The sequence below is a fragment of the Pelmatolapia mariae genome, linkage group LG8 (assembly GCF_036321145.2).
Source record: "Pelmatolapia mariae isolate MD_Pm_ZW linkage group LG8, Pm_UMD_F_2, whole genome shotgun sequence".
NCBI classification, from domain to species: Eukaryota; Metazoa; Chordata; class Actinopteri; order Cichliformes; family Cichlidae; genus Pelmatolapia; species Pelmatolapia mariae.
This window is the reverse complement of record NC_086234.1, coordinates 29,691,969-29,713,288: the sequence shown is the minus strand read 5'-3', so window position 1 is coordinate 29,713,288 and position 21,320 is coordinate 29,691,969. Positions and strand designations below refer to the sequence as shown.

Here is a 21,320-nt window from a genome sequence, read left to right as displayed (position 1 = left end):
CATAGATTTAATAAAAAGTGTCCTGTGCCACACAGGACAAACCGTGCCTCTTTTGGTGGTACAAGGGTGGCCTACACAATAGTGGACAGGAGGTTTTAATTTAGATGTAAATTTATAGCTGTTTTCTTGTTGTTTCAGAATGTACCTCCAGATCTGTCAATCTGCACTTTTGTGCTGGAGCAGTCGCTGTCTGTACGAGCCCTGCAGGAGATGCTGGCCAACACCCAAGAGAAGGCGGATGGGGTGAGTGTGGGCATGCATACACACATCAGAGAAGAGAATATTAATAAATATACTGTAGGTGTTGTTCACATTAGGGTAAGATCTTCTAGGGCAGACCTAGGGTAAGGTCATCTCCCAGCAAGAAGGTTCCTGGTTTGAACCCCAGCTGGGTCCTTTCTGTGTGGAGTTTGCAGGTTTTCCATGTGTCTGGGTGGGTCCTCTCCAAGTACTCCCTAAGCTGTGTAGGCAGACACAGGGGTGGACTACACAATATTAGGGAGTTTCCTATCACAGTTCAAAGACATTCATGTTAGGTTTGTTGGTGATTTCAAAATTGCTCGTGGATGTAAGGAGGACAAAGTGTTTAAATTGTATAGACTAAAGCTGTCCCCAACCGTCCCCAACCACCAGTCCATGAGTCGTTCGGGTGTGAAATTTAGGTTTTCAGGGCTTTTATCGTTAACTCGGTTTCCCCGGGTCTTTTCCCGTGTTGTAGTTGTGTGTCTTATTTTGAAAGAAATATTTACGCGTTACTGTAGCGACCAGAGAGCATTAAGGGGCAGAGAGGAGGATGTTACTCTCAATGTAGCTGGCACATTTCAGAAGGACGCTGCTAATAAAGTTACACAATTACACAGTGAATTCGCGTTTATTGTTATATTTACAAAATATCAGAGTTTTTGTCTCGGTCGTATCATTTTATTTTGTTGTATTTATAAGCGACACCTTAAAGGCCGGTCCGTGAAAATATTGTCTGACATTAAACCCGTCTGTGGCCCAAAAAAGGTTGAGGACCGCTGATCTAAAGCACTGAATTAATGTATGTTTAAATGTGACTTGTCCAGCTTTACATGGTAAGAAAGACCAGAAAAGCATTATGTAAATTATGCAAATGTTCATTCCATTCCATCCAAGCCTGATAAAACACAAAGAAAAACATGACACACACATGAGAAAGAGAGTCTGCTTATTCCACTCTTTTTAATGGGGGTTGTTTTTCCCACTATCAAGTTCAAAGTGGTGAAAATGAAGCTGCTGATAAGATTTGACAGAAAAAATTGGCTTATTTCATACACTTTGTCAGGTTATATGGGTTTTTGACCCAAGGTTTTGTTTGTTATTATGGGTTTGTTTTGTTCATTTGTTCTGTCTATTGTTTGCTGGGTTGTTACTTGTACAGACTTCTGTTTGAATTATTATTATAGTAGTTTGTGGCTGTGTAACATTTGAAAAATTATGCAATCTGTACATTTTTAGTGAAACTACTGTGAAGACATCTCCGTAATAAAGGGTGGGCCATTTATATGGATACACCGTAATAACATGGGAATGGTTGGTGATATTAAAGTCCTGTTTGTGGCACATTAGTATATGTGAGGGGGCAAAACCCTCAAGATGGGTGGTGACCATGGTGGCCATTTAGAAGTCGGCCATCTTGGATACAACTTTTGTTTTTTCAATAGGAAGAGGGCCATGTGACACATCAAACTTATTGGTAATGTCACAAGAAAAACAATGGTGTGCTTGGTTTCAACGTAACTTTAACTTTAACGCCATAACTGCATTACTCGCAACTCGCTAACGGAGATTTGCCGCGTTAATGCAGTTATGGCATTAATGTCATTTTAACGAGATTAACACTGACAGAACTAATAAATGTATTTTGCAAGAAATGCCAAAATCTCAGGTTAAATCTCACGAAACTATTTCAACAACCACCAAAGAGTTAAAACAGCAAATGAGAGCAGGTAAACGGTTCTGCAAAAATGTAAACTCAAAGCGTGGAGCTCCCCGTTCACCTGATGGGCACGTACATGGACATTCTGGATGGTGAAAGCAGACATTTCACAGATTTTGAAGCTGCAGGTTTCTTCACTCTCCGACCAAAATTGACTAAACCAGCAGCAAAAGAAGATCAAAGCTACGCTTCAAATTTGATAAGCACTGTCCTGAATTCCCTCTTACCTTTGCTTTTACTTCCTGCAGAACTCTCTCCCAGTGTACTCAGAGACCTGTTTATGATAAAAAAAAATATTTTTTATCATAAACATAAATATTTTCTGCATTATTCGCTTGCTTAGTATGCTTTGGTGCTTATTACGCACCAGTCTAACTGTTGTGTACAGTGCTGTTGGCTGCTGCTGTTTTTTTTTTCAAAGATAACCTCTGACAAGAATCATTTCTGCTGTTCAATACCTGTTCAAGAAATTTAAAGTTTCAGATGATGCAAAACTGCAAAACACTTAGCTGTGTCTCTAATAAACCTCTGTTACTTTGCTCTGCTTCACTTCAGCAGCATCAGGCAACGTTCATATATTGATTCATGGTCTTCTTCAGTTTTTTAACTACTGCAGAATATTTTAAAGCGGCTAGGTGCTATAAAAAGCCAGGCTAGGAAAATGTCCTTGATGTTTTTCTGTGTTTTATCCTTACTTTGTGTTACTTTGACACAAAGACATCTGCTGTGATGCTCACATCTCTGTCTCACAAGTGTCAGCTTTGTTTTTATACATAGATATAAAAATATAGATATGTACTGATAAATCAGAATCAGAGTCAGAATACTTTATTAATCCCTAAGGAAATTATGTGGGTTACAGTTGCTCCAGGACAGTAACAGTAACAGACTAAACTATTTAAACAATACAATATGTTACAGATTTTACAAATTTAGGAAATAGCACTAATATATACAAATCACAGTAATAAACACCCAGTTTATTACTGGCTAATGTGCAGTCTCTGGAGAACAAGCTGTGCGAGCTTCGGGCACGGATCTCATTCCAGCGAGAGATGCGGGACTGCTGCGTGATCTGCCTCACAGAAACCTGGCTATCGGACAAGGTACTGGACTCCGCAATACAACTACCGCGCAGACAGGTCACAGGAGCTTACTGGGAAAAGCAGAGGCGGTGGGGTGTGTTTCATGATCAACAACAGCTGGTGTGATTATGCGAACCTGCTCCCGGTCAAATCTTTCTGCTCACCGGACCTGGAGTACCTGATGATTAAGTGCAGGCTATTCTGGCTACTGAGGGAATTTACAGCAGTGATTATTACGGCTGTTTACATTCCCCCACAAGCCGACACTGACCGAGCACTCAGGGAACTGTACAACGCGATCAGCAGTGAGGAAACCGCACACCCAGAGGGGGCGTTTATCACCACCGGGGACTTTAACAAAGGAAACCTGAAGAAAGTTTCACCAAAACTCCACCAACACATCCATTTCAACACTCGTGGAGACCGGCTACTTGACCACTGCTACACCTCCTTCCGGGATGCGTACAAAGCCCTCCCCCGCGCCCCATTCGGCCAATCAGATCACCGCTCCATCCTGCTCCTGCCCGCCTACAGGCAGAAGCTGAAACAGGAAGCTCCAACCCTGAGGGCGGTGCACCGTTGGTCGGACCAATCGGAGTACACGCTGCAGGACTGTTTTGATCACGCGGACTGGGAAATGTTTCACGTGGCTGCTAAAGACATTGATGAGTACACAGACTCAGTCTGCGGATTTATCAGAAAATGCGTGGAAGATGTCGTCCCATCCAGAACAGTTAAATCCTTCCCAAATCAAAAACCCTGGATTAACGGAGATGTTCGCACAGCACTGGCGGCACGGAGCACCGCTTTTGCCTCCGCGAACACATCTGACTACAAACACGCACATTACCAACTCCGGAAGACGATCAAAGCAGCCAAACGTGAGTACAGGGACAAGGTGGAGCAACATTTTGACAACCCTCGGAGTATGTGGCAGGGACTAAACACGATCACAGACTTTAGAGGGAAAACCAGCACACCGCAGACCACGGCCTCTCTGTGTGAGGATCTAAACGTATTCTACGCTAGATTCGACACAGCGAACACCATGAGACCGGTGTCACGGAATGCCAGGGCATTCCGTGGGGAGTGTTGGAATGAGGACCCAAAACGCATGGTTCTGCGATGCAAACAGTGCACTTTATTTACAGTGAAGGCTGTAAACACAATAACTCCCCATCGCTCCCTTGACTCCCGTGTGTGTGCTCCCCTCCGACGTCTGTGCTCGTGCTCCCCGCTGTCGTGTTTCCGCACACCCCGTGCGTGCTGCCTTTCCGGTCCACTTTTCCTCCTGCAGGAAAACCACAGAAACAGCCGTCAACACTGACCCCCGCGGCACACACGAACAGACTTACACTCACACACACTAACTTGGGATGACAACGCAATGATCCCACGCCGGTGGGAGCTCCAACACTCTCCTAAGTAGCTCCCCCGACGAGCCCTGATCACCAACAGGTGTGTGGCAGGAACTTCAGGTGTGGCCAGTCCGCCTGCAGGGCCACACCCATCAGGCCTGCATGTGGCTGTTCTCCATCCTCCAGCCACACATGTATACACCCACACCCTGCCTCTACAAAATAATGAGTGGAACACCGAACAACACAGCATAGTGCAGAAAAACACACATCCCCAAATAACAACAACAATACCAATAATAATAATAATAATAATAATAATAACAATAACAATAATAATAATCCATCCTGCTCACGGACCCCCGAGTCCTCCAGAGCAGGGTCCGTGACAGTACCCCCCCTCTAAGGGTCGGCTCCCGACGACCCTAAAACAAAAAAGCAAAAAAAACAGAAAAACCAACCCAGGGCGGGCGGCGGGGGTCCAGGACGGAGGGCCCCAAAACCCCTCCGATCACACCACTACCCAACAAAAAACGAAAAAACTCAGTTCATTAGTCCAACCCCCGCCCTAATGGCAGTAAACACAGTTCTGGCGGCCGACCCGGTGGACAGCAAAGCAGGTGAGACCTGCTATGGGTAGGCAGAGGCCGAAAACAGTTCAGGAGGCCTACCTCTAGCCCATTGGTGGAAACGCTGGATCTCTGGCGGACGGCCATGGGTCCAGTAGCAGTGACGAAACAGTTCTGGGGGCCTGCCACTGATCCAGTGGTGGCGGTGCTGCATCTCTGGTGGCCTGCCAAGCGTCCAGTGGTGGCGGCGCTGCAGCTCCGGTGGACGGCCACGGACCCGGTGGTGGCGGCGTTGCAGCTCCGGCGGGCGGCAGAGTCGAAAGGCCCAAGATCCCCGACGTGCCCAACGTGGACGGCGTGGAGGGCGCGCTGAACGTGGACGGCGTGGAGGGCGCGCTGAACGTGGACGGCGTGGAGGGCGCGCTGAACGTGGACGGCGTGGAGGGCGCGCTGAACGTGGACGGCGTGGAGGGCGCGCTGAACGTGGACGGCGTGGAGGGCGCGCTGAACGTGGAGATGCCTCCTGCACCCTGACCCCTTGCTTAGGCAGATCAGGTCCCTCCGACACGCTGACCTCCGGCTCTGGCTGAGCGGGTCCCTCCGTCACGCCGACCTCTGATGGCGGTGCGTGCTCCTCCGGCCCGCCGAGCTCCTCTCTCGATGATGGGCGCTCCTCGTGCTCGCCGAGTTCCTCATCAGGCGGTGCGGGCTCCTTCCGCTCGCCGAGCTGTTCCTCGCTGAGCTGCTCCTTTCTGAGCGGCTCCTCCGGCCGTGGTACGGGCTCGCCGAGCTCCTCATCAGGCGTCGCAGGCCTCTCCCGCTCGCCGAGCTCCGGCTCCTCCCGCTCGCCGAGCTCCTCGGCTGGCGGCGCTGGCCTCTCTCGCTCGCCGAGCTCCGGCTCCTCCCGCTCGCCGAGCTCCTCGGCTGGCGGCGCTGGCCTCTCTCGCTCGCCGAGCTCCGGCTCCTCCCGCTCGCCGAGCTCCTCGGCTGGCGGCGCTGGCCTCTCTCGCTCGCCGAGCTCCGGCTCCTCCCGCTCGCCGAGCTCCTCGGCTGGCGGCGCTGGCCTCTCTCGCTCGCCGAGCTCCGGCTCCTCCCGCTCGCCGAGCTCCTCGGCTGGCGGCGCTGGCCTCTCTCGCTCGCCGAGCTCCGGCTCCTCCCGCTCGCCGAGCTCCTCGGCTGGCGGCGCTGGCTCCTCAGGCTCGCTGAGCTCCACGGCTGACGACGCGGGCTTCTCCCGCTCGCTGAGCTCCAGCTCGGGCTCGCTGAGCTGCTCCGGCAGCGGCGCTGGCTCCAGCTCGGGCTCGCTGAGCTGCTCCGGCAGCGGCGCTGGCTCCAGCTCGGGCTCGCTGAGCTGCTCCGGCAGCGGCGCTGGCTCCAGCTCGGGCTCGCTGAGCTGCTCCGGCAGCGGCGCTGGCTCCAGCTCGGGCTCGCTGAGCTCCACGGCTGGCGACGCGGGCTTCTCCCGCTCGCTGAGCTCCAGCTCGGGCTCGCTGAGCTGCTCCCGCTCCTGCTCCGCGGGCTCGCTGAGCTGCTCCCGCTCCTGCTCCGCGGGCTCGCTGAGCTGCTCCCGCTCCTGCTCCGCGGGCTCGCTGAGCTACTCCCGCTCCTGCTCCGCGGGCTCGCTGAGCTGCTCCCGCTCCTGCTCCGCGGGCTCGCTGAGCTGCTCCAGCAGCGGTGCAGCTACAGACGGTGATGATGGTGACACAGCAGCAGGTAGTGGAGATGATGGCAGTGTAGTTGATGGGAATGGCGAAGCGGATGATAGCCGACCTACAAGCTGGGCAGCAGGCTGAGTTGAGGGTGATATGGCAATCATGAAGGGTGGAGAGGAAGAAAATGTTACAGCTGGCTCAACAAATTCCAGGGGTCCAGAGGCAACTGAGGCCTCCAGTTCGACCTCTGGGGAAGCCCTGGGGAGAACCTCCGTCTCCATGTGGCCAGACTGGGCCAGAAAGTCATCTGGGTCTGCATGCTCTGAGCTCCCTAGCTCCAGGCTCACAGTCTCAGAGTGCACATTTTCTGAGTTTTTGGAGGTAAGGCAAACAGTTTCTCTATTGTTAATTGCCGTAGCGGCTATATTCTCTATTTCCACGTTCACAGGGAGGGAACTTACAACACCGGCAGAGTCCATTTTACTCACTGTGGCGTCCAGAGCCGCTGGTCCTGAGTCTTCAACCAGCACCGGAGTGAGTGTAGATGTAGCTGAACGCTGCTTGCGAGGACGCCTTCTCCTCCGTGAAGGCGGGGCCGGGTGTATGGAAACCGTCCTCTGCTGTTCATCTGCGTTTTGATTCTCAATGACAGGATTAAGAGAAACAAATGAGTCAGGTTTACTCACTGCGGTAATGAGTGCTGTCGGTCCGTTGCCAGCTGACCGGGCTGAAACCGCAGGAGTGGGTCGAGGTGTAATGGGGTGATGATGGCGAGGGCGACATCCCTTCTGTAATGGAGGATCAAACAATTGTGCCGCAAGCATCGACGGGAAAGCCCTCCGCCGATGCGCGAAAAACCAAGCGGCTAGAGCCTCTAGGAGAGCAGCCGAACCTTCCTCGCTCGGGCCACCCAAGCCGAATAATTCAAAACTAGAGCTCTCCCTTAAACTAGCGACCAATGGCTTAAGTTTGTTAGTGTCCAAAAAGTTCATGGTAAAGGTAGTGGATGAGAGATAATTGTCAAAGAACACTACCTGTATATGTCTCTTGTGTGGGTCTACAGCCTGGATTACGCTCCGGCAGTAATCCCATAAACGCGAGAGTGATCTCTCCTCCGTGGCAACTCCTGAGTTTGCTGGGTCCATGGTGGTTGGTGGGATCATTCTGTCACGGAATGCCAGGGCATTCCGTGGGGAGTGTTGGAATGAGGACCCAAAACGCATGGTTCTGCGATGCAAACAGTGCACTTTATTTACAGTGAAGGCTGTAAACACAATAACTCCCCATCGCTCCCTTGACTCCCGTGTGTGTGCTCCCCTCCGACGTCTGTGCTCGTGCTCCCCGCTGTCGTGTTTCCGCACACCCCGTGCGTGCTGCCTTTCCGGTCCACTTTTCCTCCTGCAGGAAAACCACAGAAACAGCCGTCAACACTGACCCCCGCGGCACACACGAACAGACTTACACTCACACACACTAACTTGGGATGACAACGCAATGATCCCACGCCGGTGGGAGCTCCAACACTCTCCTAAGTAGCTCCCCCGACGAGCCCTGATCACCAACAGGTGTGTGGCAGGAACTTCAGGTGTGGCCAGTCCGCCTGCAGGGCCACACCCATCAGGCCTGCATGTGGCTGTTCTCCATCCTCCAGCCACACATGTATACACCCACACCCTGCCTCTACAAAATAATGAGTGGAACACCGAACAACACAGCATAGTGCAGAAAAACACACATCCCCAAATAACAACAACAATACCAATAATAATAATAATAATAATAATAATAACAATAACAATAATAATAATCCATCCTGCTCACGGACCCCCGAGTCCTCCAGAGCAGGGTCCGTGACAACCGGACAGTGCGCGCACCGCGGATGACGTCAGTGCGCACACTGTGTCTGAGGAGGATGTGCGGAAGTGCTTCAGGAAGGTGAACAGACGCAAAGCTACTGGTCCGGACGGGATTCCCGGCCGCGTCCTCAAGTCACGCGCAGCTCAGCTGGCTGGAGTGTTTACACACATCTTCAACCTTTCCCTCTCTCTGTCTGTAGTCCCAGCCTGCTTCAAAATGGCCACCATCGTCCCTGTACCCAAATCCTCCACCATCTCCTCATTGAACGACTGGCGACCCGTAGCCCTGACCCCCATCGTGAGCAAATGCTTCGAGAAGCTGGTCAGGGACTTCATCTGCTCTGCACTACCCGACTCACTGGACCCTCTACAGTTCGCATACCGCCACAACAGGTCCACTGATGATGCCATAGCCCTGACACTCCATGCTGCCCTGTCACACCTGGAGAAGAGAGACACGTATGTGAGAATGCTGTTTGTAGATTACAGCTCAGCATTCAACACCATCGTTCCCTCGAAGCTGGACAGGAAACTGCAGGATCTAGGACTGAGCAGCTCCCTCTGCAGCTGGATCCTTAACTTCCTGTCTGACAGACGATAAGTGGTCAGGCTGGGCAGCACCACCTCATCCCCCATCACACTGAACACTGGTGCTCCACAGGGGTGTGTACTGAGCCCTCTCCTGTACTCACTCTACACCTACGACTGCATGGCCACTAGAAACTCCAACATCATTGTGAAGTTTGCGGACGACACTACAGTGGTGGGTCTTATTACCAACGGTGATGAGACGGCCTACAGGGAGGAGGTCAGCGCCCTGACCCACTGGTGTCAAGACAACCATCTCACCCTCAACGTCGCAAAGACAAAGGAGTTGATAGTGGACTTCCGGAGGTGCAGAGGAGTACACACCCCCATCACCATCAACGGCGCTGCTGTGGAGAGAGTGAGCAGCTTCTGGTTCCTTGGTGAACATCTGGCTGAGGATCTTACGTGGTCAGTACACATAAACAAAATAGTGAAGAAGGCGCAGCAGCGCCTCTTCTTTCTCAGGAGACTGAAAAGATTCGGCATGAGCCCCCGCATCCTCAGGACCTTCTATCGCTGTGCCAGTGAGAGCATCCTCACTGGATGCATCACCACCTGGTACGGCAACAGCACCGCTTTTTCCATCAGGCTATCAGACTGCTGAACACTTCATAGACACCTCACCTTTACTTACCAGAACTTCAACATTATGCACTCCATACTGTATATAAATGCCACTTGTTTTGCACATGTCCAACTGCCAACCTCTGTATATTTTATTTTATTGTTTATTCTATTTAATTTTGAAAATATGTATACACACACACACACACACACACACACACACACACACGTAGATATACATATTTAGTATACACATTCAGTAATGCGCACATACTCTTATATTGTACATATATTTATTCATATAATTCTCAGATTTACCCTCAACAGACTCAGAAAATCCTGAGCATTGTCTGACAGATGTTGAAGGAGCTCAGCTGCCTCAGAAAACACTACTGCACTTTACAGGCTCTTCCTGTAAAGTGCAGTAGTGTTTTTAACACAGTCCAGTTTATTGTCTATGCATACTCCAAGGTATTTATAGCCCTTCACAATGTCCACGTTGACTCCTTCAATTGAAACAGGGATCAAGGGTTTCCTGGTCTTCCTTGGTCTTTGCCACGTTTAGCTGCAAATGATTCTGCTCACACCACGTGTCAAAGGAGTCAACCACAGCCTGACTCATCACCCTGGATGATGCATCCAACCACCGCAGAGTCATCAGAAAACTTCTGAAGATGGAGGTCTCTGTGCTGTGGCTGAAGTCTGTGGTGTAGACGGTGAAGAGGAAGGGGGAGAGGACAGTCCCTTGTGGTGCACCTGTGTTGCTGCTGATCACCTTGTCAGACACACACTGTGGAAGACGCACATATTGTGGTCTTCCTGTCAGGTAATCAACAATCCAGGACACCAGAGAAGCATCCACCTGCATCGCTGTTAGCTTATCACCCAGGAGGGTTGGCCTGATGGTGTTGAATGCACTGGAAAAGTAAAAAAAAAAACATGAACCTCACAGTGCTCGCCAGCTGGTCCAGATGGGCGTAGACACGATTGAGCAGGTAGATGATGGTGTCCTCAGCTCCGAGGTGGGGCCGGTAAGCAAACCGAAGGGGATCCTGATGTGTTCTGACTATGGGTCGGAACTGGTCCAGGATGAGTCCTTCCAGGGTCTTCATGATGTGGGACGTGGCGTCTTTGGTACAGGGGCGAGGCATGATGTCTTCCACAGCACTGGGACTCTCTACAGACTCAGACTCAACAAGAACAGTTTATGAAAGACTCCACAAAGCTGGGGGCCACAGGCCTTGAGGACACGGGGACTCACTCTGTCTGGTCCCGCAGACCTACCTGAGTGGAGCCTCCTCATTTGCCTCTGAACCTGGTCGTGAATGAAAGTGATAGTTTCCACTTCCTTCTCCTGTAATTGTCCTTAGCCTCTCTGATCTTGTCCTTCGGTAACACCTGGACCCTTCTCACCTTCTCTTTTTTGCCCTCTCTGAAAGCCCTCTTCTTGTCATTGAGGAGGGCTTTGATGTCCTTAGTCATCCACAGCTCGTTATTTGGGTAACAATTAGCTGGGACAATGAAGTCTGTGCAGAAGTTTATGTGGTCAGTGATACACTCAGTGAGCCCACTGATGTTCTCACAGTGAGGTCGGCAGAGGGAGGAACGTAAACAGCCACCAAGATTACATGAGTAATGGGCAAATAATATGGCCTGAGTCTAACAGCGCACAGTTCAACGTCTGGGCAACAAATCAGTTCTTAGATTGTTATGCGGGCAGGGTTACACCACCGGTTGTTAACAAGAATGGCAAGCCCCACTCCTTCTTCCTCTACTTACCGCTCACAGCGCTGTCCCAGCAGGCCCAAACAGTTTGGAAGACTTCCGCGGATGCGTTGTTGTCAGGAATATCCTGGTGCATCTATGATTCAGTGAAACGCATCAAGCTGCACTCCCAGTATTCTCTCTGACTCCGTGCTAGCGCTTGTTAGCTCCTCCATCTTGTTTACTAGCGACCAAACGTTCCCCATTATAATAGACAGCAGACATGGTTTGTACCTCCTTCTCTCTTCAAGCCTCTGTTGTCTCAACGTCTCCTTCCTTCTCCTCTTCTGTCCTCCACATCTGTATCCTCAGTGTGTTTTCCTCCAGATTTCATTTGGTACATCTGTGGGTCTGCCAGCCAGCATCAGGGTGATCAGCTGATCTCTGGAGTAAACAGCCTGTGTGGTGTATAGGACAAAATTCAGGAGATTGAGGCAGACGCAGAAACATAACAGGGATATTTTTTTAGACAGAGCACAATGAGAAATGACTGGTGTCCCTGCTTGCACTTATCTGCTGCAATGAGTAGAACCTTTTATTGCCAAACTTGAAAACTATTTATGTGTCCATGTATGATATGAATTCAAGCTATAGAACTACAGAAAATCAGTCTGTGGTTTTGAACTTTGCATCTGTGGAAATTGTGATTGACTTTCCCAGAATCAACAAGAACGAAAGTGCAAGATCAGCCAGATTGAATATTCAGTTCCCCATATGGCAGTGGCTATTAAACTGGAGATCTGGCTTCCAGTGAAGACAGGAGAACCAGAGAAAAATGCAGTACAAATAAGTTATAGTTCACTGATGCGGTCCCATTGTCCTTTATTTCACTGTTGTTATAAAATGTCTTGATGCATGCCCAATCATCCAGGTAAGGAAATCCCAAAAACTTGATGCTGTTCATCTGGATGTGGCGTTTTTAGTGGGAGAAACATCACTTTACTCATTCAAATGAATTCTTCAGTCTCAGCAGGTTTCAAACAGTACGTTTGCATAATGAGTGAAACTAGCACCACTGAGTGAACAATGGGATGTGAGGTCAGTTCCTTGAACATTAATCTGTAAATTGTCATGACCATTGATCAATGGTCAGTGATAAATGATCAATGACCACTGATCATTTATCATTGACTGCAGAGTCCTGGCCTGATGAGGTAGCTCTTCTGTGTTGTGCCATCCGCTTCGCCAGAGGTTGTTTGGTTTCCCCGATGTATAAATCCTGGCAATCCTCCTGGCACTTAACAGCGTACACTATGTTTATGTCACTGTTTGTGTCGGGGGACCCGATCTTTGGGGTGGACCAATTTTTGGGGGTTTAAAAGTGACAGAGACGCGGTGTTTATAGAAAATGTGTTTCAACTGTTCCAATACTCCTGACCAGTGGTGGTCAAGTTACTTGAAAAAAGTAATCAGTAACTAATTACTGATTACTTCCCCCCAAAAGTAATCCCATTACCTTACTGATTACTTATTTTCAAAAGTAATTAATTAATTAGTTACTTAGTTACTTTTTAAAAACATGATTTACAACCTGAATAGGTAATAAAGAAATAGATCTTTCAGCCCAATTCTACTTTTTCTGCATAATCCATCATATATAATGTGATCAAATGGAAAAGTCTCTTTTTAAAATTTTGATATATTAGTTTTAATCTTTTAACTTTATGCATCAAGCAAAAATGTAATTATATGCAACATTCTCTGACTGGAAGAAATTTGTTTAACATTTAAACCTATTTTCTGCACATTCCTGCACATAAAATAAAATATTTTTTTTGTGTTTACACTCACTCTTTCAAATAGATGCAAGTAAAACACAGCAGAAAATAAATCAAATCAAAGACTAGCGGTCCTGTTGCTCTATTTTCACCTGTAAAGCAGGAGTGGGGTAGGCGGAGGTTTGCCATGGTGCAGGTGTGCCGCAGCGGTCAGTTGAAGAATCCGCGAGTTTCTCTGTGAATTTCCCATTATGTCGTAGCGCACTTGGTGCTTGCTTGGAAGTTTAGGGGTTTTTTTCGCTGTAAAAAGAAGTTTTCTTCCCACGCACAACGGACACTAATGTTTTTGTTACTTTTTATGGAATCAAACTCAAAGTAAGGTCAGTACTTCCACGCTTTAAACGCTGCACGCTCATACTCTCTCCCGCACTCGATATATTATCCATTGTTGATCTGCACACAGTTTTAGTAACACAGTAACGCAGCGTTCCTACAGGAAAGTAACGGTAATCTAATTACTGTTTTTGCAATAGTAATCCCTTACTTTACTCGTTATTATTTATTTTATTATTTGTCCTTTATTTATCCAGGTAAAAAATCTCATTGAGATTTAAAATCTCATTTTCAAGAGAGACCTGGCATCATGACAACAAAAGTCAAAATACGCATACCACATAAATATACAACGTTCAAAACAAATACAATATCCCATAACAACATGTGCAAAATATACAACAGCAGATCAAACCAAGAGTACATTAAAAACAATCACACTGAGTAAAAGAGCCACTCTCTCGTTCCTTTAAAACAGACTTAAACTCTCCCAAGGTAACCAATTCCGATAATCTCAGTTCCTTCTGCAGATCATTCCAGGAAGCAGGGGCAGCGTATTTAAAAGCCTTTTTCCCCAATTCTGTTCTGATCCTAGGGACAATCAACTGTATTGTATTGTAAGAACGAAGGCTGTATTGGTTGTGGTTTCTGCACATATAAACACATAAATAAGATGGAACCAGCCCAAGGAGAGATTTATAGATAAAGATCAACCAATGGGAGAGTCTGCGAATATGCAAAGATGGACATTTAGCAGCAGCATACAAAGAACAATGATGTACAAGATTTCCATAGCCAGTAATAAAACGTAAAGCACAATGATACACAGTATCCAACCTCTTTAGGTAGTGGGCAGGTGCATTCATAAAAAGCAAGTCACCATAATCCAATAAAGGTAAAAAGGTTGCATGAATCAAGTGTTTTCTCACTTGGAGGGAGAAACAGGATTGATTTCTAAAAAAGTAACCTAATTTTAGTTTTAACTTCAACACAAGCCTTTGAATGTGAGTTTTTAATGACAAATTCTGATCTATAATGATCCCTAGATACTTGTAAGATGTGACCATTTCAATTTCAGTTCCTTGAATTGTTTTAATCTTAGGAGACGTAGCTAACAACTCTTTGCCATTTGAGAATAACATGAACTTGGATTTCTCTGGGTTTAACACCAACTTAAGTTGAGTTAAATGGGACTGAACTACATCAAGGGCAGACTGCAGAAATTGCAGGGTTTGTGATACTGAAGGGGATGAACAATAAATAATTGTATCATCTGCATAAAGATGAAATGCAGCATTTGACAAATTATCACAAAGATTGTTTATGTAAAGAGAAAATAACAATGGCCCTAATATAGAGCCCTGCGGAACTCCTTTGGATACTGGGAGAAAAGAGGAAGAAGACCGAGCAGCATGGACACATTGTTTTCTTGCTGACAAGTAATTTGAAAACCAACTTACAGCATTTACAGATAGACCAATGTTGTTTAGTCTATTTAATAAAATAGCATGGTCAACTGTATCGAAAGCCTTTGACAAGTCAAGAAAAAGAGCAGCACAGTATTTTTTGCAGTCCATTGAATCAACGATGTCATTAACCACTTTAATAGCAGCCGTTATAGTGCTGTGTTGTTTCTGAATCCTGACTGATGTTGGGAAAGAACTGAATTTTTGTCCAAGAAGTCTTTCAGTTGTTCACTAATGAACTTTTCAAGAACTTTTGCTAGAACACACAACTTAGATATGGGCCTGTAGTTATTAACATCTGTAGGATCACCTCCTTTCAGCAAAGGGAGAACATAGGCAGATTTCCATATTACAGGGATCTCACTGCTCGAAAGGCTAAGATTAAAAATGTAAGTTATTGGTTCTGCTATAAAATCTGCAGCCAACTTAAGAAAATAGGGATCAAGTTGATCTGGTCCTGCAGATTTATTTAGATCCAACAGATTTAAAGCCCTATGGACCTCAAAAACATTTAGCGGAGAAAAACTGAAGGGTTGGACCACAGATTCAGTTTGAGTGGTTGCAGAGAGAGCCTCTTGTTGATTAAGCTGTTTTAAATCTGGATATAAAGATTCAAATAGAGATCCTGAAGAAACAAAATGCTCATTAAAGCAGTTTAGAATGTCACATTTCTCTGTTAAAGTGCAGGAGTCTTTTACAACAAAGGCTGGCATCTCATTTGTAGTTATGTCCCCATAAGAAGATTTTATTATTTTCCAGAATTTTTTAGGATCATTCAAATGTTTAGTAGTTTTTGAAAGATAGAATTCTGATTTGGCCTTTTTAATTAAGGAAGTTGAACGGTTTCTGAGCTGTCTAAAAATCAGCCAATCCGCTTCGGATTTAGTTTTTCTGGCCGTAACCCAGGCAGCATCCCTTTTTTGAGTAGACTGGAGAGCTGAGGAGAAAACCAAGGGTTGTTTCTGCATTTTACTCTAAATTTGCGCATAGGGGCATGTTTATTTATAATTTTGATAAAAGTGTCATAAAAATAATTCCATGCCAGCTCAAGATCAGTTATCAGGTAGATTCTATTCCAGTTATATTCCCATAAATCATAAAAGAAAGCTTGCTCACAGAAATGCTTAAAATCTCGTTTAAAAACTATTTGTGACCTTGATTTTGGGAGCTTCGATTGCCTGACTACAGCTACCACACAGTGGTCACTGATATCATTTGCAAAAACCCCAGTGTGAGAATATTTATACGGCATATTAGTTAAAAATAAATCAATAAGTGATGATTTTTCTGGGCATTTGAGATTTGGACGAGTTGTGCTGTAAATTAGTTGTGTGAGATTATATAAATCACACATGGATTTAAAACTGTCTGAGACAGAGGACAACCAGTCCCAGTTGAAATCTCCGGCCAGCACAATTTCATTAAAATTTAAAGTAGATAGTTTTTCACTAAGTGAAACTAAAGCCTCACTACTAGCTGAGGGGGGTCTATAACAGCCCACAATGGTAATAAAATAGCCCTTGAAAAGTTGGAGCTTGAGTGCAAGAAGTTCAAACTGTTTACAAACTGATACAGATGAATCGACAGTAACATGGAATTTGCTTTTTACATAAATTACAACACCGCCACCCTTTCTGGGGCGGTCGCAACGGAAAAGATTATAGCCCGTTATTGCAATGTCTTTGTCAGTAATTGATTTTGTAAGCCAGGTTTCTGATAATATAAGAATATCAGTATCTAACTCTTTCATCCAAATTTTCACAAAATCAAGTTTGGGAAGAAGACTTCTGACATTTAAATGAGTGATACCAAGACCTGTTCGAGTTTTAAAATCACAAGGAGTACTTAAGCATTTGCAATCTGGACCGGGATTAGGTTGCACATTTCCAGATAGAAGAAGCAAAAGAACAATAAAACATTTTCTTTTCACAGATTTTTTTTGTAGGGTTACAGACTGATTTCTCTTAGTACCCAATCTCTTTGGGGAGTGAGAGAATTGGGAAATAAACCAGTGATATGGAATAAATAAATCAGTTAAATCAGTTGAAATGAGATCTCTGCTGATGATCACGTTTGAGAAACTTCTAAAAGATGTAAAATCCCACCTTGTTCCCTTTGATAGGAGTAAGAAGTATGGTTTCTCATGCTCCACAGACTGTTCCTGCATCTCATGTAGACAAAAAGTGTAGGTGATGTTCAACATATAATTCGCGTTGGGGAGAGTTGGGGTGGCGCCAGAATTCTTCTGGATGATGCGATAGAGTTTCCGAAAGGTGGGCAATGCAGCCTTGCGCATCCACACGATGAAGTCCTCATTGATAAAGCCGTTGTTATCGGGATCCGACGGGTCCAACTCGTACACCGGTTTCGCCCAGTTCACCGGCTTTGCTGCGCCTTGGAAAGCTGAAGTCAGGTTGCTGTTTCCAGCGGGATTCCTGAATTTCACATGCTTGTCTGTCCACCACGCAATGCCTTTTTTTACCAGAGGAACTTCCTTTTTGCTGTTGTTGGAATCGACGTAGTACAGCACCAGAGAGTCGTTGAAAAGGCTGTTAGCTATGGCCCCACACGAAGCAATGGACACATCGCCGCTCTTACGGTACGGCTCACACTCCTTGCTGGGGTCCGTCAGAGCAGACTGGTCACCGTTCAGCTGTCTATCATCCCTGGACTTCACATAGCGTCTGTGGTTCTGGTAGGAGTTGGACAAGCTGTAGTACATGAAGACTTTGCTCTCAAACGGCTGGTCCAAAGTGAAGTTGACGGTGCAGCCACAGGGCTCTGTGGAGTTCCAGGTGAAGTTCTTTGCACAGATGTAGCAGTGTAGATCACTGCTCACACCAGTGTAGTCGATCTCAAACTCTTTGATGTTGTTGGATGTGACATACAGGCCGATGCCGATCGGGATGAAGATTAGCCCAATGACGAAAAAAGCCGGCAGCACACTACCTGCTGTGAGGATGGGCTGCCAGGCTGGAAGTCTCTGTTGTTTGAACGCCGTGTTGTCCGGTTTGTTATTTTTCGAAACGCCAGTGCCGCTCGAAGCGCTCGAAGCGCCGGAGTGGTGTCCGTCCTCTTCCTTAGCGTTGTAGCTCGACGCCATCATAGAGCTCTGTTTGTCGGTTTACTGCTTCAGACTGAAAACACAAGGCTGGAAAACCATTTCAAGTTACTGCTGACCTGAAAGCTGCACGCAATGTTGAAAACTTGAAAAAAGTAATCGGATTACAGTAACGCGTTACAAGTAATGCGTTACTGCCCATCTCTGCTCCTGACACGCATACGGGATCACTAAGGGTGATCACTGATCACCACCTCCCTGTGAATGGTACCCATGGCCATTGATCAATGGTCATTGTCTAAGGAGCTTGCAAAGAAAAGCGTCTGGACTTCTTTAAGTTGCTTGAAGACGTTTCACCTCTCATCCGAGAAGCTTCTTCAGTTCTAAGGGTCAAATGGTGGAGAGTCCCAGATTTAAACCCAGTGGGAGTTTCCCCCCAAAGAGGGACAAAGGACCCCCTGATGATCCTCTAATCACATGAGCCAAGGTGTGAAAACGGTTGTGGGTCACAGTGAGCCAGGGTTTCGGGTGAGCTCATTGTGAAACCTGGCCCCACCCTATCATGTGATTTCCTGAGGTCAGATGGCCCAGGGTGTGAGTGGGCGTTAAGGCATCTGGGGAGGGAACTCAAAACTGGATTATAGACGGCAGACAGTTGGTGTCGTAAACCACCGCCTCTGTTCAAAGATGGTCGCTCACAGTGGACATAGATGCTTCTTTCACTCCTCTTTCAAACCATCTGTCCTCTCTGTCCAAAATGTGAACATTGGCATCCTCCAAAGAGTGACCTTTGACCTTTAGATGCAGATGAACAGCTGAGTCTTGTCCTGTGGAGGTGGCTCTTCTATGTTGTGCCATGCGCTTGTGAAGTGGCTGGTTGGTCTCTCCAATGTAGAGGTCTGGGCATTCCTCGCTGCACTGTACAGCATACACCACGTTGTTAAGTCTGTGTTTAGGAGTTTTTTCTTTCAGGTGAACCAGTTTGTGTCTGAGTGTGTTGCTGGGTCTGAAATACACTGGGATGTCGTGCTTGGAGAAAACTCTCCTGAGTTTCTCCGATACACCGGCTACGTAGGGGATGACAATGTTGTTGCGTCTGTCTTTCTTATCCTCCCTCGCTGGTGTCTGATCTTCTTTTCTGAGAACCTTCACAGACATCAATGGTCATTGATCAGTGACCAACTGATCAGTGGTTGTTGGTCAATTGTCACAGCAATTTCAATATTAATGTAGAAGGAACTGACCTCCCAGCTCATTGTTCCTTCAGTGGGCTGGTTTCAGTCATTATGCAAATGTAATGTTTCTAATGTTGGGGAAACCTGCAGTCAGCTGAGACTGAAGAAGTCACCTGGATGATGAGTGATGAAATGTTGTTATAAAATGTTAATAAAATTGTGAAATAGAGTGCATAATGTTTTTTTAGCTTCTAATAAGAGCAATTGCAGAAAAGGTTTGAGACTACAAATAGGTACATGTTTATACAGGTACATTTATTTTAAACACCAAAGCTATCAGAAGCTTTACACAAAAAAACTTATACAGGATGATTGGTTAAGCAGTGGAGCTTTGCTAAATAATGATTCCAAATGGCTTCAGCAAAGTGACACTTCAGATAGCTAATTTCTGTGTTCCCTTTCAGCCAGGCTTGTAATAAATTTGCAAAATGAGTCATGTAAAACTTGTACTGTAATGCTGAAGAGAGCTGCATGCCTTTTTCCCTGATATATGCTTTTTGTGCAACTCTATTGTTACCTAAATGTCTACAACAAAGGTAGTTAGCATGACTAATTCTTGAAAATTATGACTCAAACTTTGATTAAATATCTGCTTTATTCATGTGAACAGTTTTGTGGTGATTCAAATTTGGTGGTTAGCTGTGAGTCTGATAAACTGTGGTAGACTGGCAACTTGGTACACAGTGCAGATGTAGTGGTATCTTTAGTGGTACTACACTTACACTGAGTAGGTATCAATGCGAGAACCATGAAAAACAGTTGCAGACACAAACAAACACATGCACTTACAAATGTAAATCTAGGCATATACTGACACATTAAGGCAACCAACCTGAACTGATTTCTGACACATCATGCATACAACACTGTAAAATTACAAGGAAAACCTTTTTTCTAGCATCAGTGTAAAGAATGCTAATCTATATTTACTGCTGTTGATGTAACATCATTGGCGCTTTGTCGTCAGGTTAAAATGAAGGTACTCTGTCAAGTTAGGTTGCACTGACAGAACAAGCCACAGCATTTGTGCTACACAGTCAAATTACACCATGTGAGATTTAACAGTAGTCCAGGTGCTTTATAATGCATGGTGTCACTTACCATGGCAACTATAGTTTCATAATTCCTTTAATAATTAGAGAAGCCAACAACATGTATTCATCGTAATACTAGTATTTATGCTATGAACCTGTGCCTGGTGACCTCTCTGAAGTTCTCAGTATCACTTGCTGTTAGGTCTTTATCATTACTGTCTCAATGTTGTGGATAATTGTGTAAATTAAGTCTGAATTTGAAGAAGACCATAGGTTGATCCTCCTGCTCTTGAAGCAGCAGACATATAATAAACTCAGAAGACTTCTAGAAACAGCCTGAGGCAACAAACTTACTTCTGTTAATATTCTAACAATACTATCAAGATTTTAAAGATTAAAGTAGATATTGATATCACATTAATATCCATCGCATCATTTACTGTACATTAAGTTCTTCCTAGGACTGCGCTCTCAGCTCTCAGATGTTGTTCCTGGGATTAGCTGGAGCTACTTAGGGGGATCTGCTGGGAGGGAGTGTCACTGCACCAAGTGCTCTGATTACCACTGGGAGCACTGTTACCTTCACTGTTCACCCATCTTCTCAAGTTCTTCTCTCAACCCTTACTACTCCAATTTCCTTTTTCCTGATGTTGCTGTCATTTATACCACTATGGCTGTCTTCCTCTGCTTGTCCATCACTATCTGGTTGGTTACAATCAACAGTTTGTTGATACAGTTCTGTATCTGGAAGTCCCACAGGATCTTAGCTCAGTCATTCTTGACCATCCTGGGCAGGTATCCCATTTCCAGGCCATACTCGGCACAGATGTTTCTGTATATTATGCTGGCCACTTGGTTATGGTGCTCCATGTATGTCCAGCTTTGTCCAGCCACTGGTAGGACTGCTGGATGTCAGCCACCTCCTCTATCTGCTGGTGGTAAATACCATGCAGGGTCCTGTCCTTCCATGATGGTTCTTCTCTTTGCTCCTTTTTTCTTGGGTTTCTGCTGCCTGAGGTATTCACTAATCACACAGTCAGTTGTGGCCATCTTCTGATGTACTCATGGATGTTGGTT

General features: G+C 46.2%; 2 protein-coding genes across 7 annotated transcripts in view; one reads left to right on the top strand and one right to left on the bottom strand.

Moving 5' to 3' along the window:
* The window catches only part of LOC134632897 (ryanodine receptor 2-like), a 274,812-nt gene that overhangs the window by 62,348 nt on the left and 191,144 nt on the right, over positions 1 to 21,320 (top strand). For all 6 annotated transcript variants that reach the window (XM_063481767.1, XM_063481763.1, XM_063481765.1 and 3 more), the window contains exon 3: positions 139 to 243. In XM_063481767.1, the coding sequence (XP_063337837.1) occupies positions 139 to 243 (105 nt within the window). The remainder of the gene's footprint in view (positions 1 to 138; positions 244 to 21,320) is intronic.
* On the bottom strand, positions 15,526 to 18,019 carry LOC134633403 (cell cycle control protein 50A-like). Its single transcript, XM_063482253.1, has 2 exons — positions 17,019 to 18,019; positions 15,526 to 15,538 (listed from the first exon to the last, which is right to left on the bottom strand). Exons 1-2 carry the CDS (start codon positions 18,017 to 18,019, stop codon positions 15,526 to 15,528), a joined length of 1,014 nt encoding a protein of 337 aa, XP_063338323.1.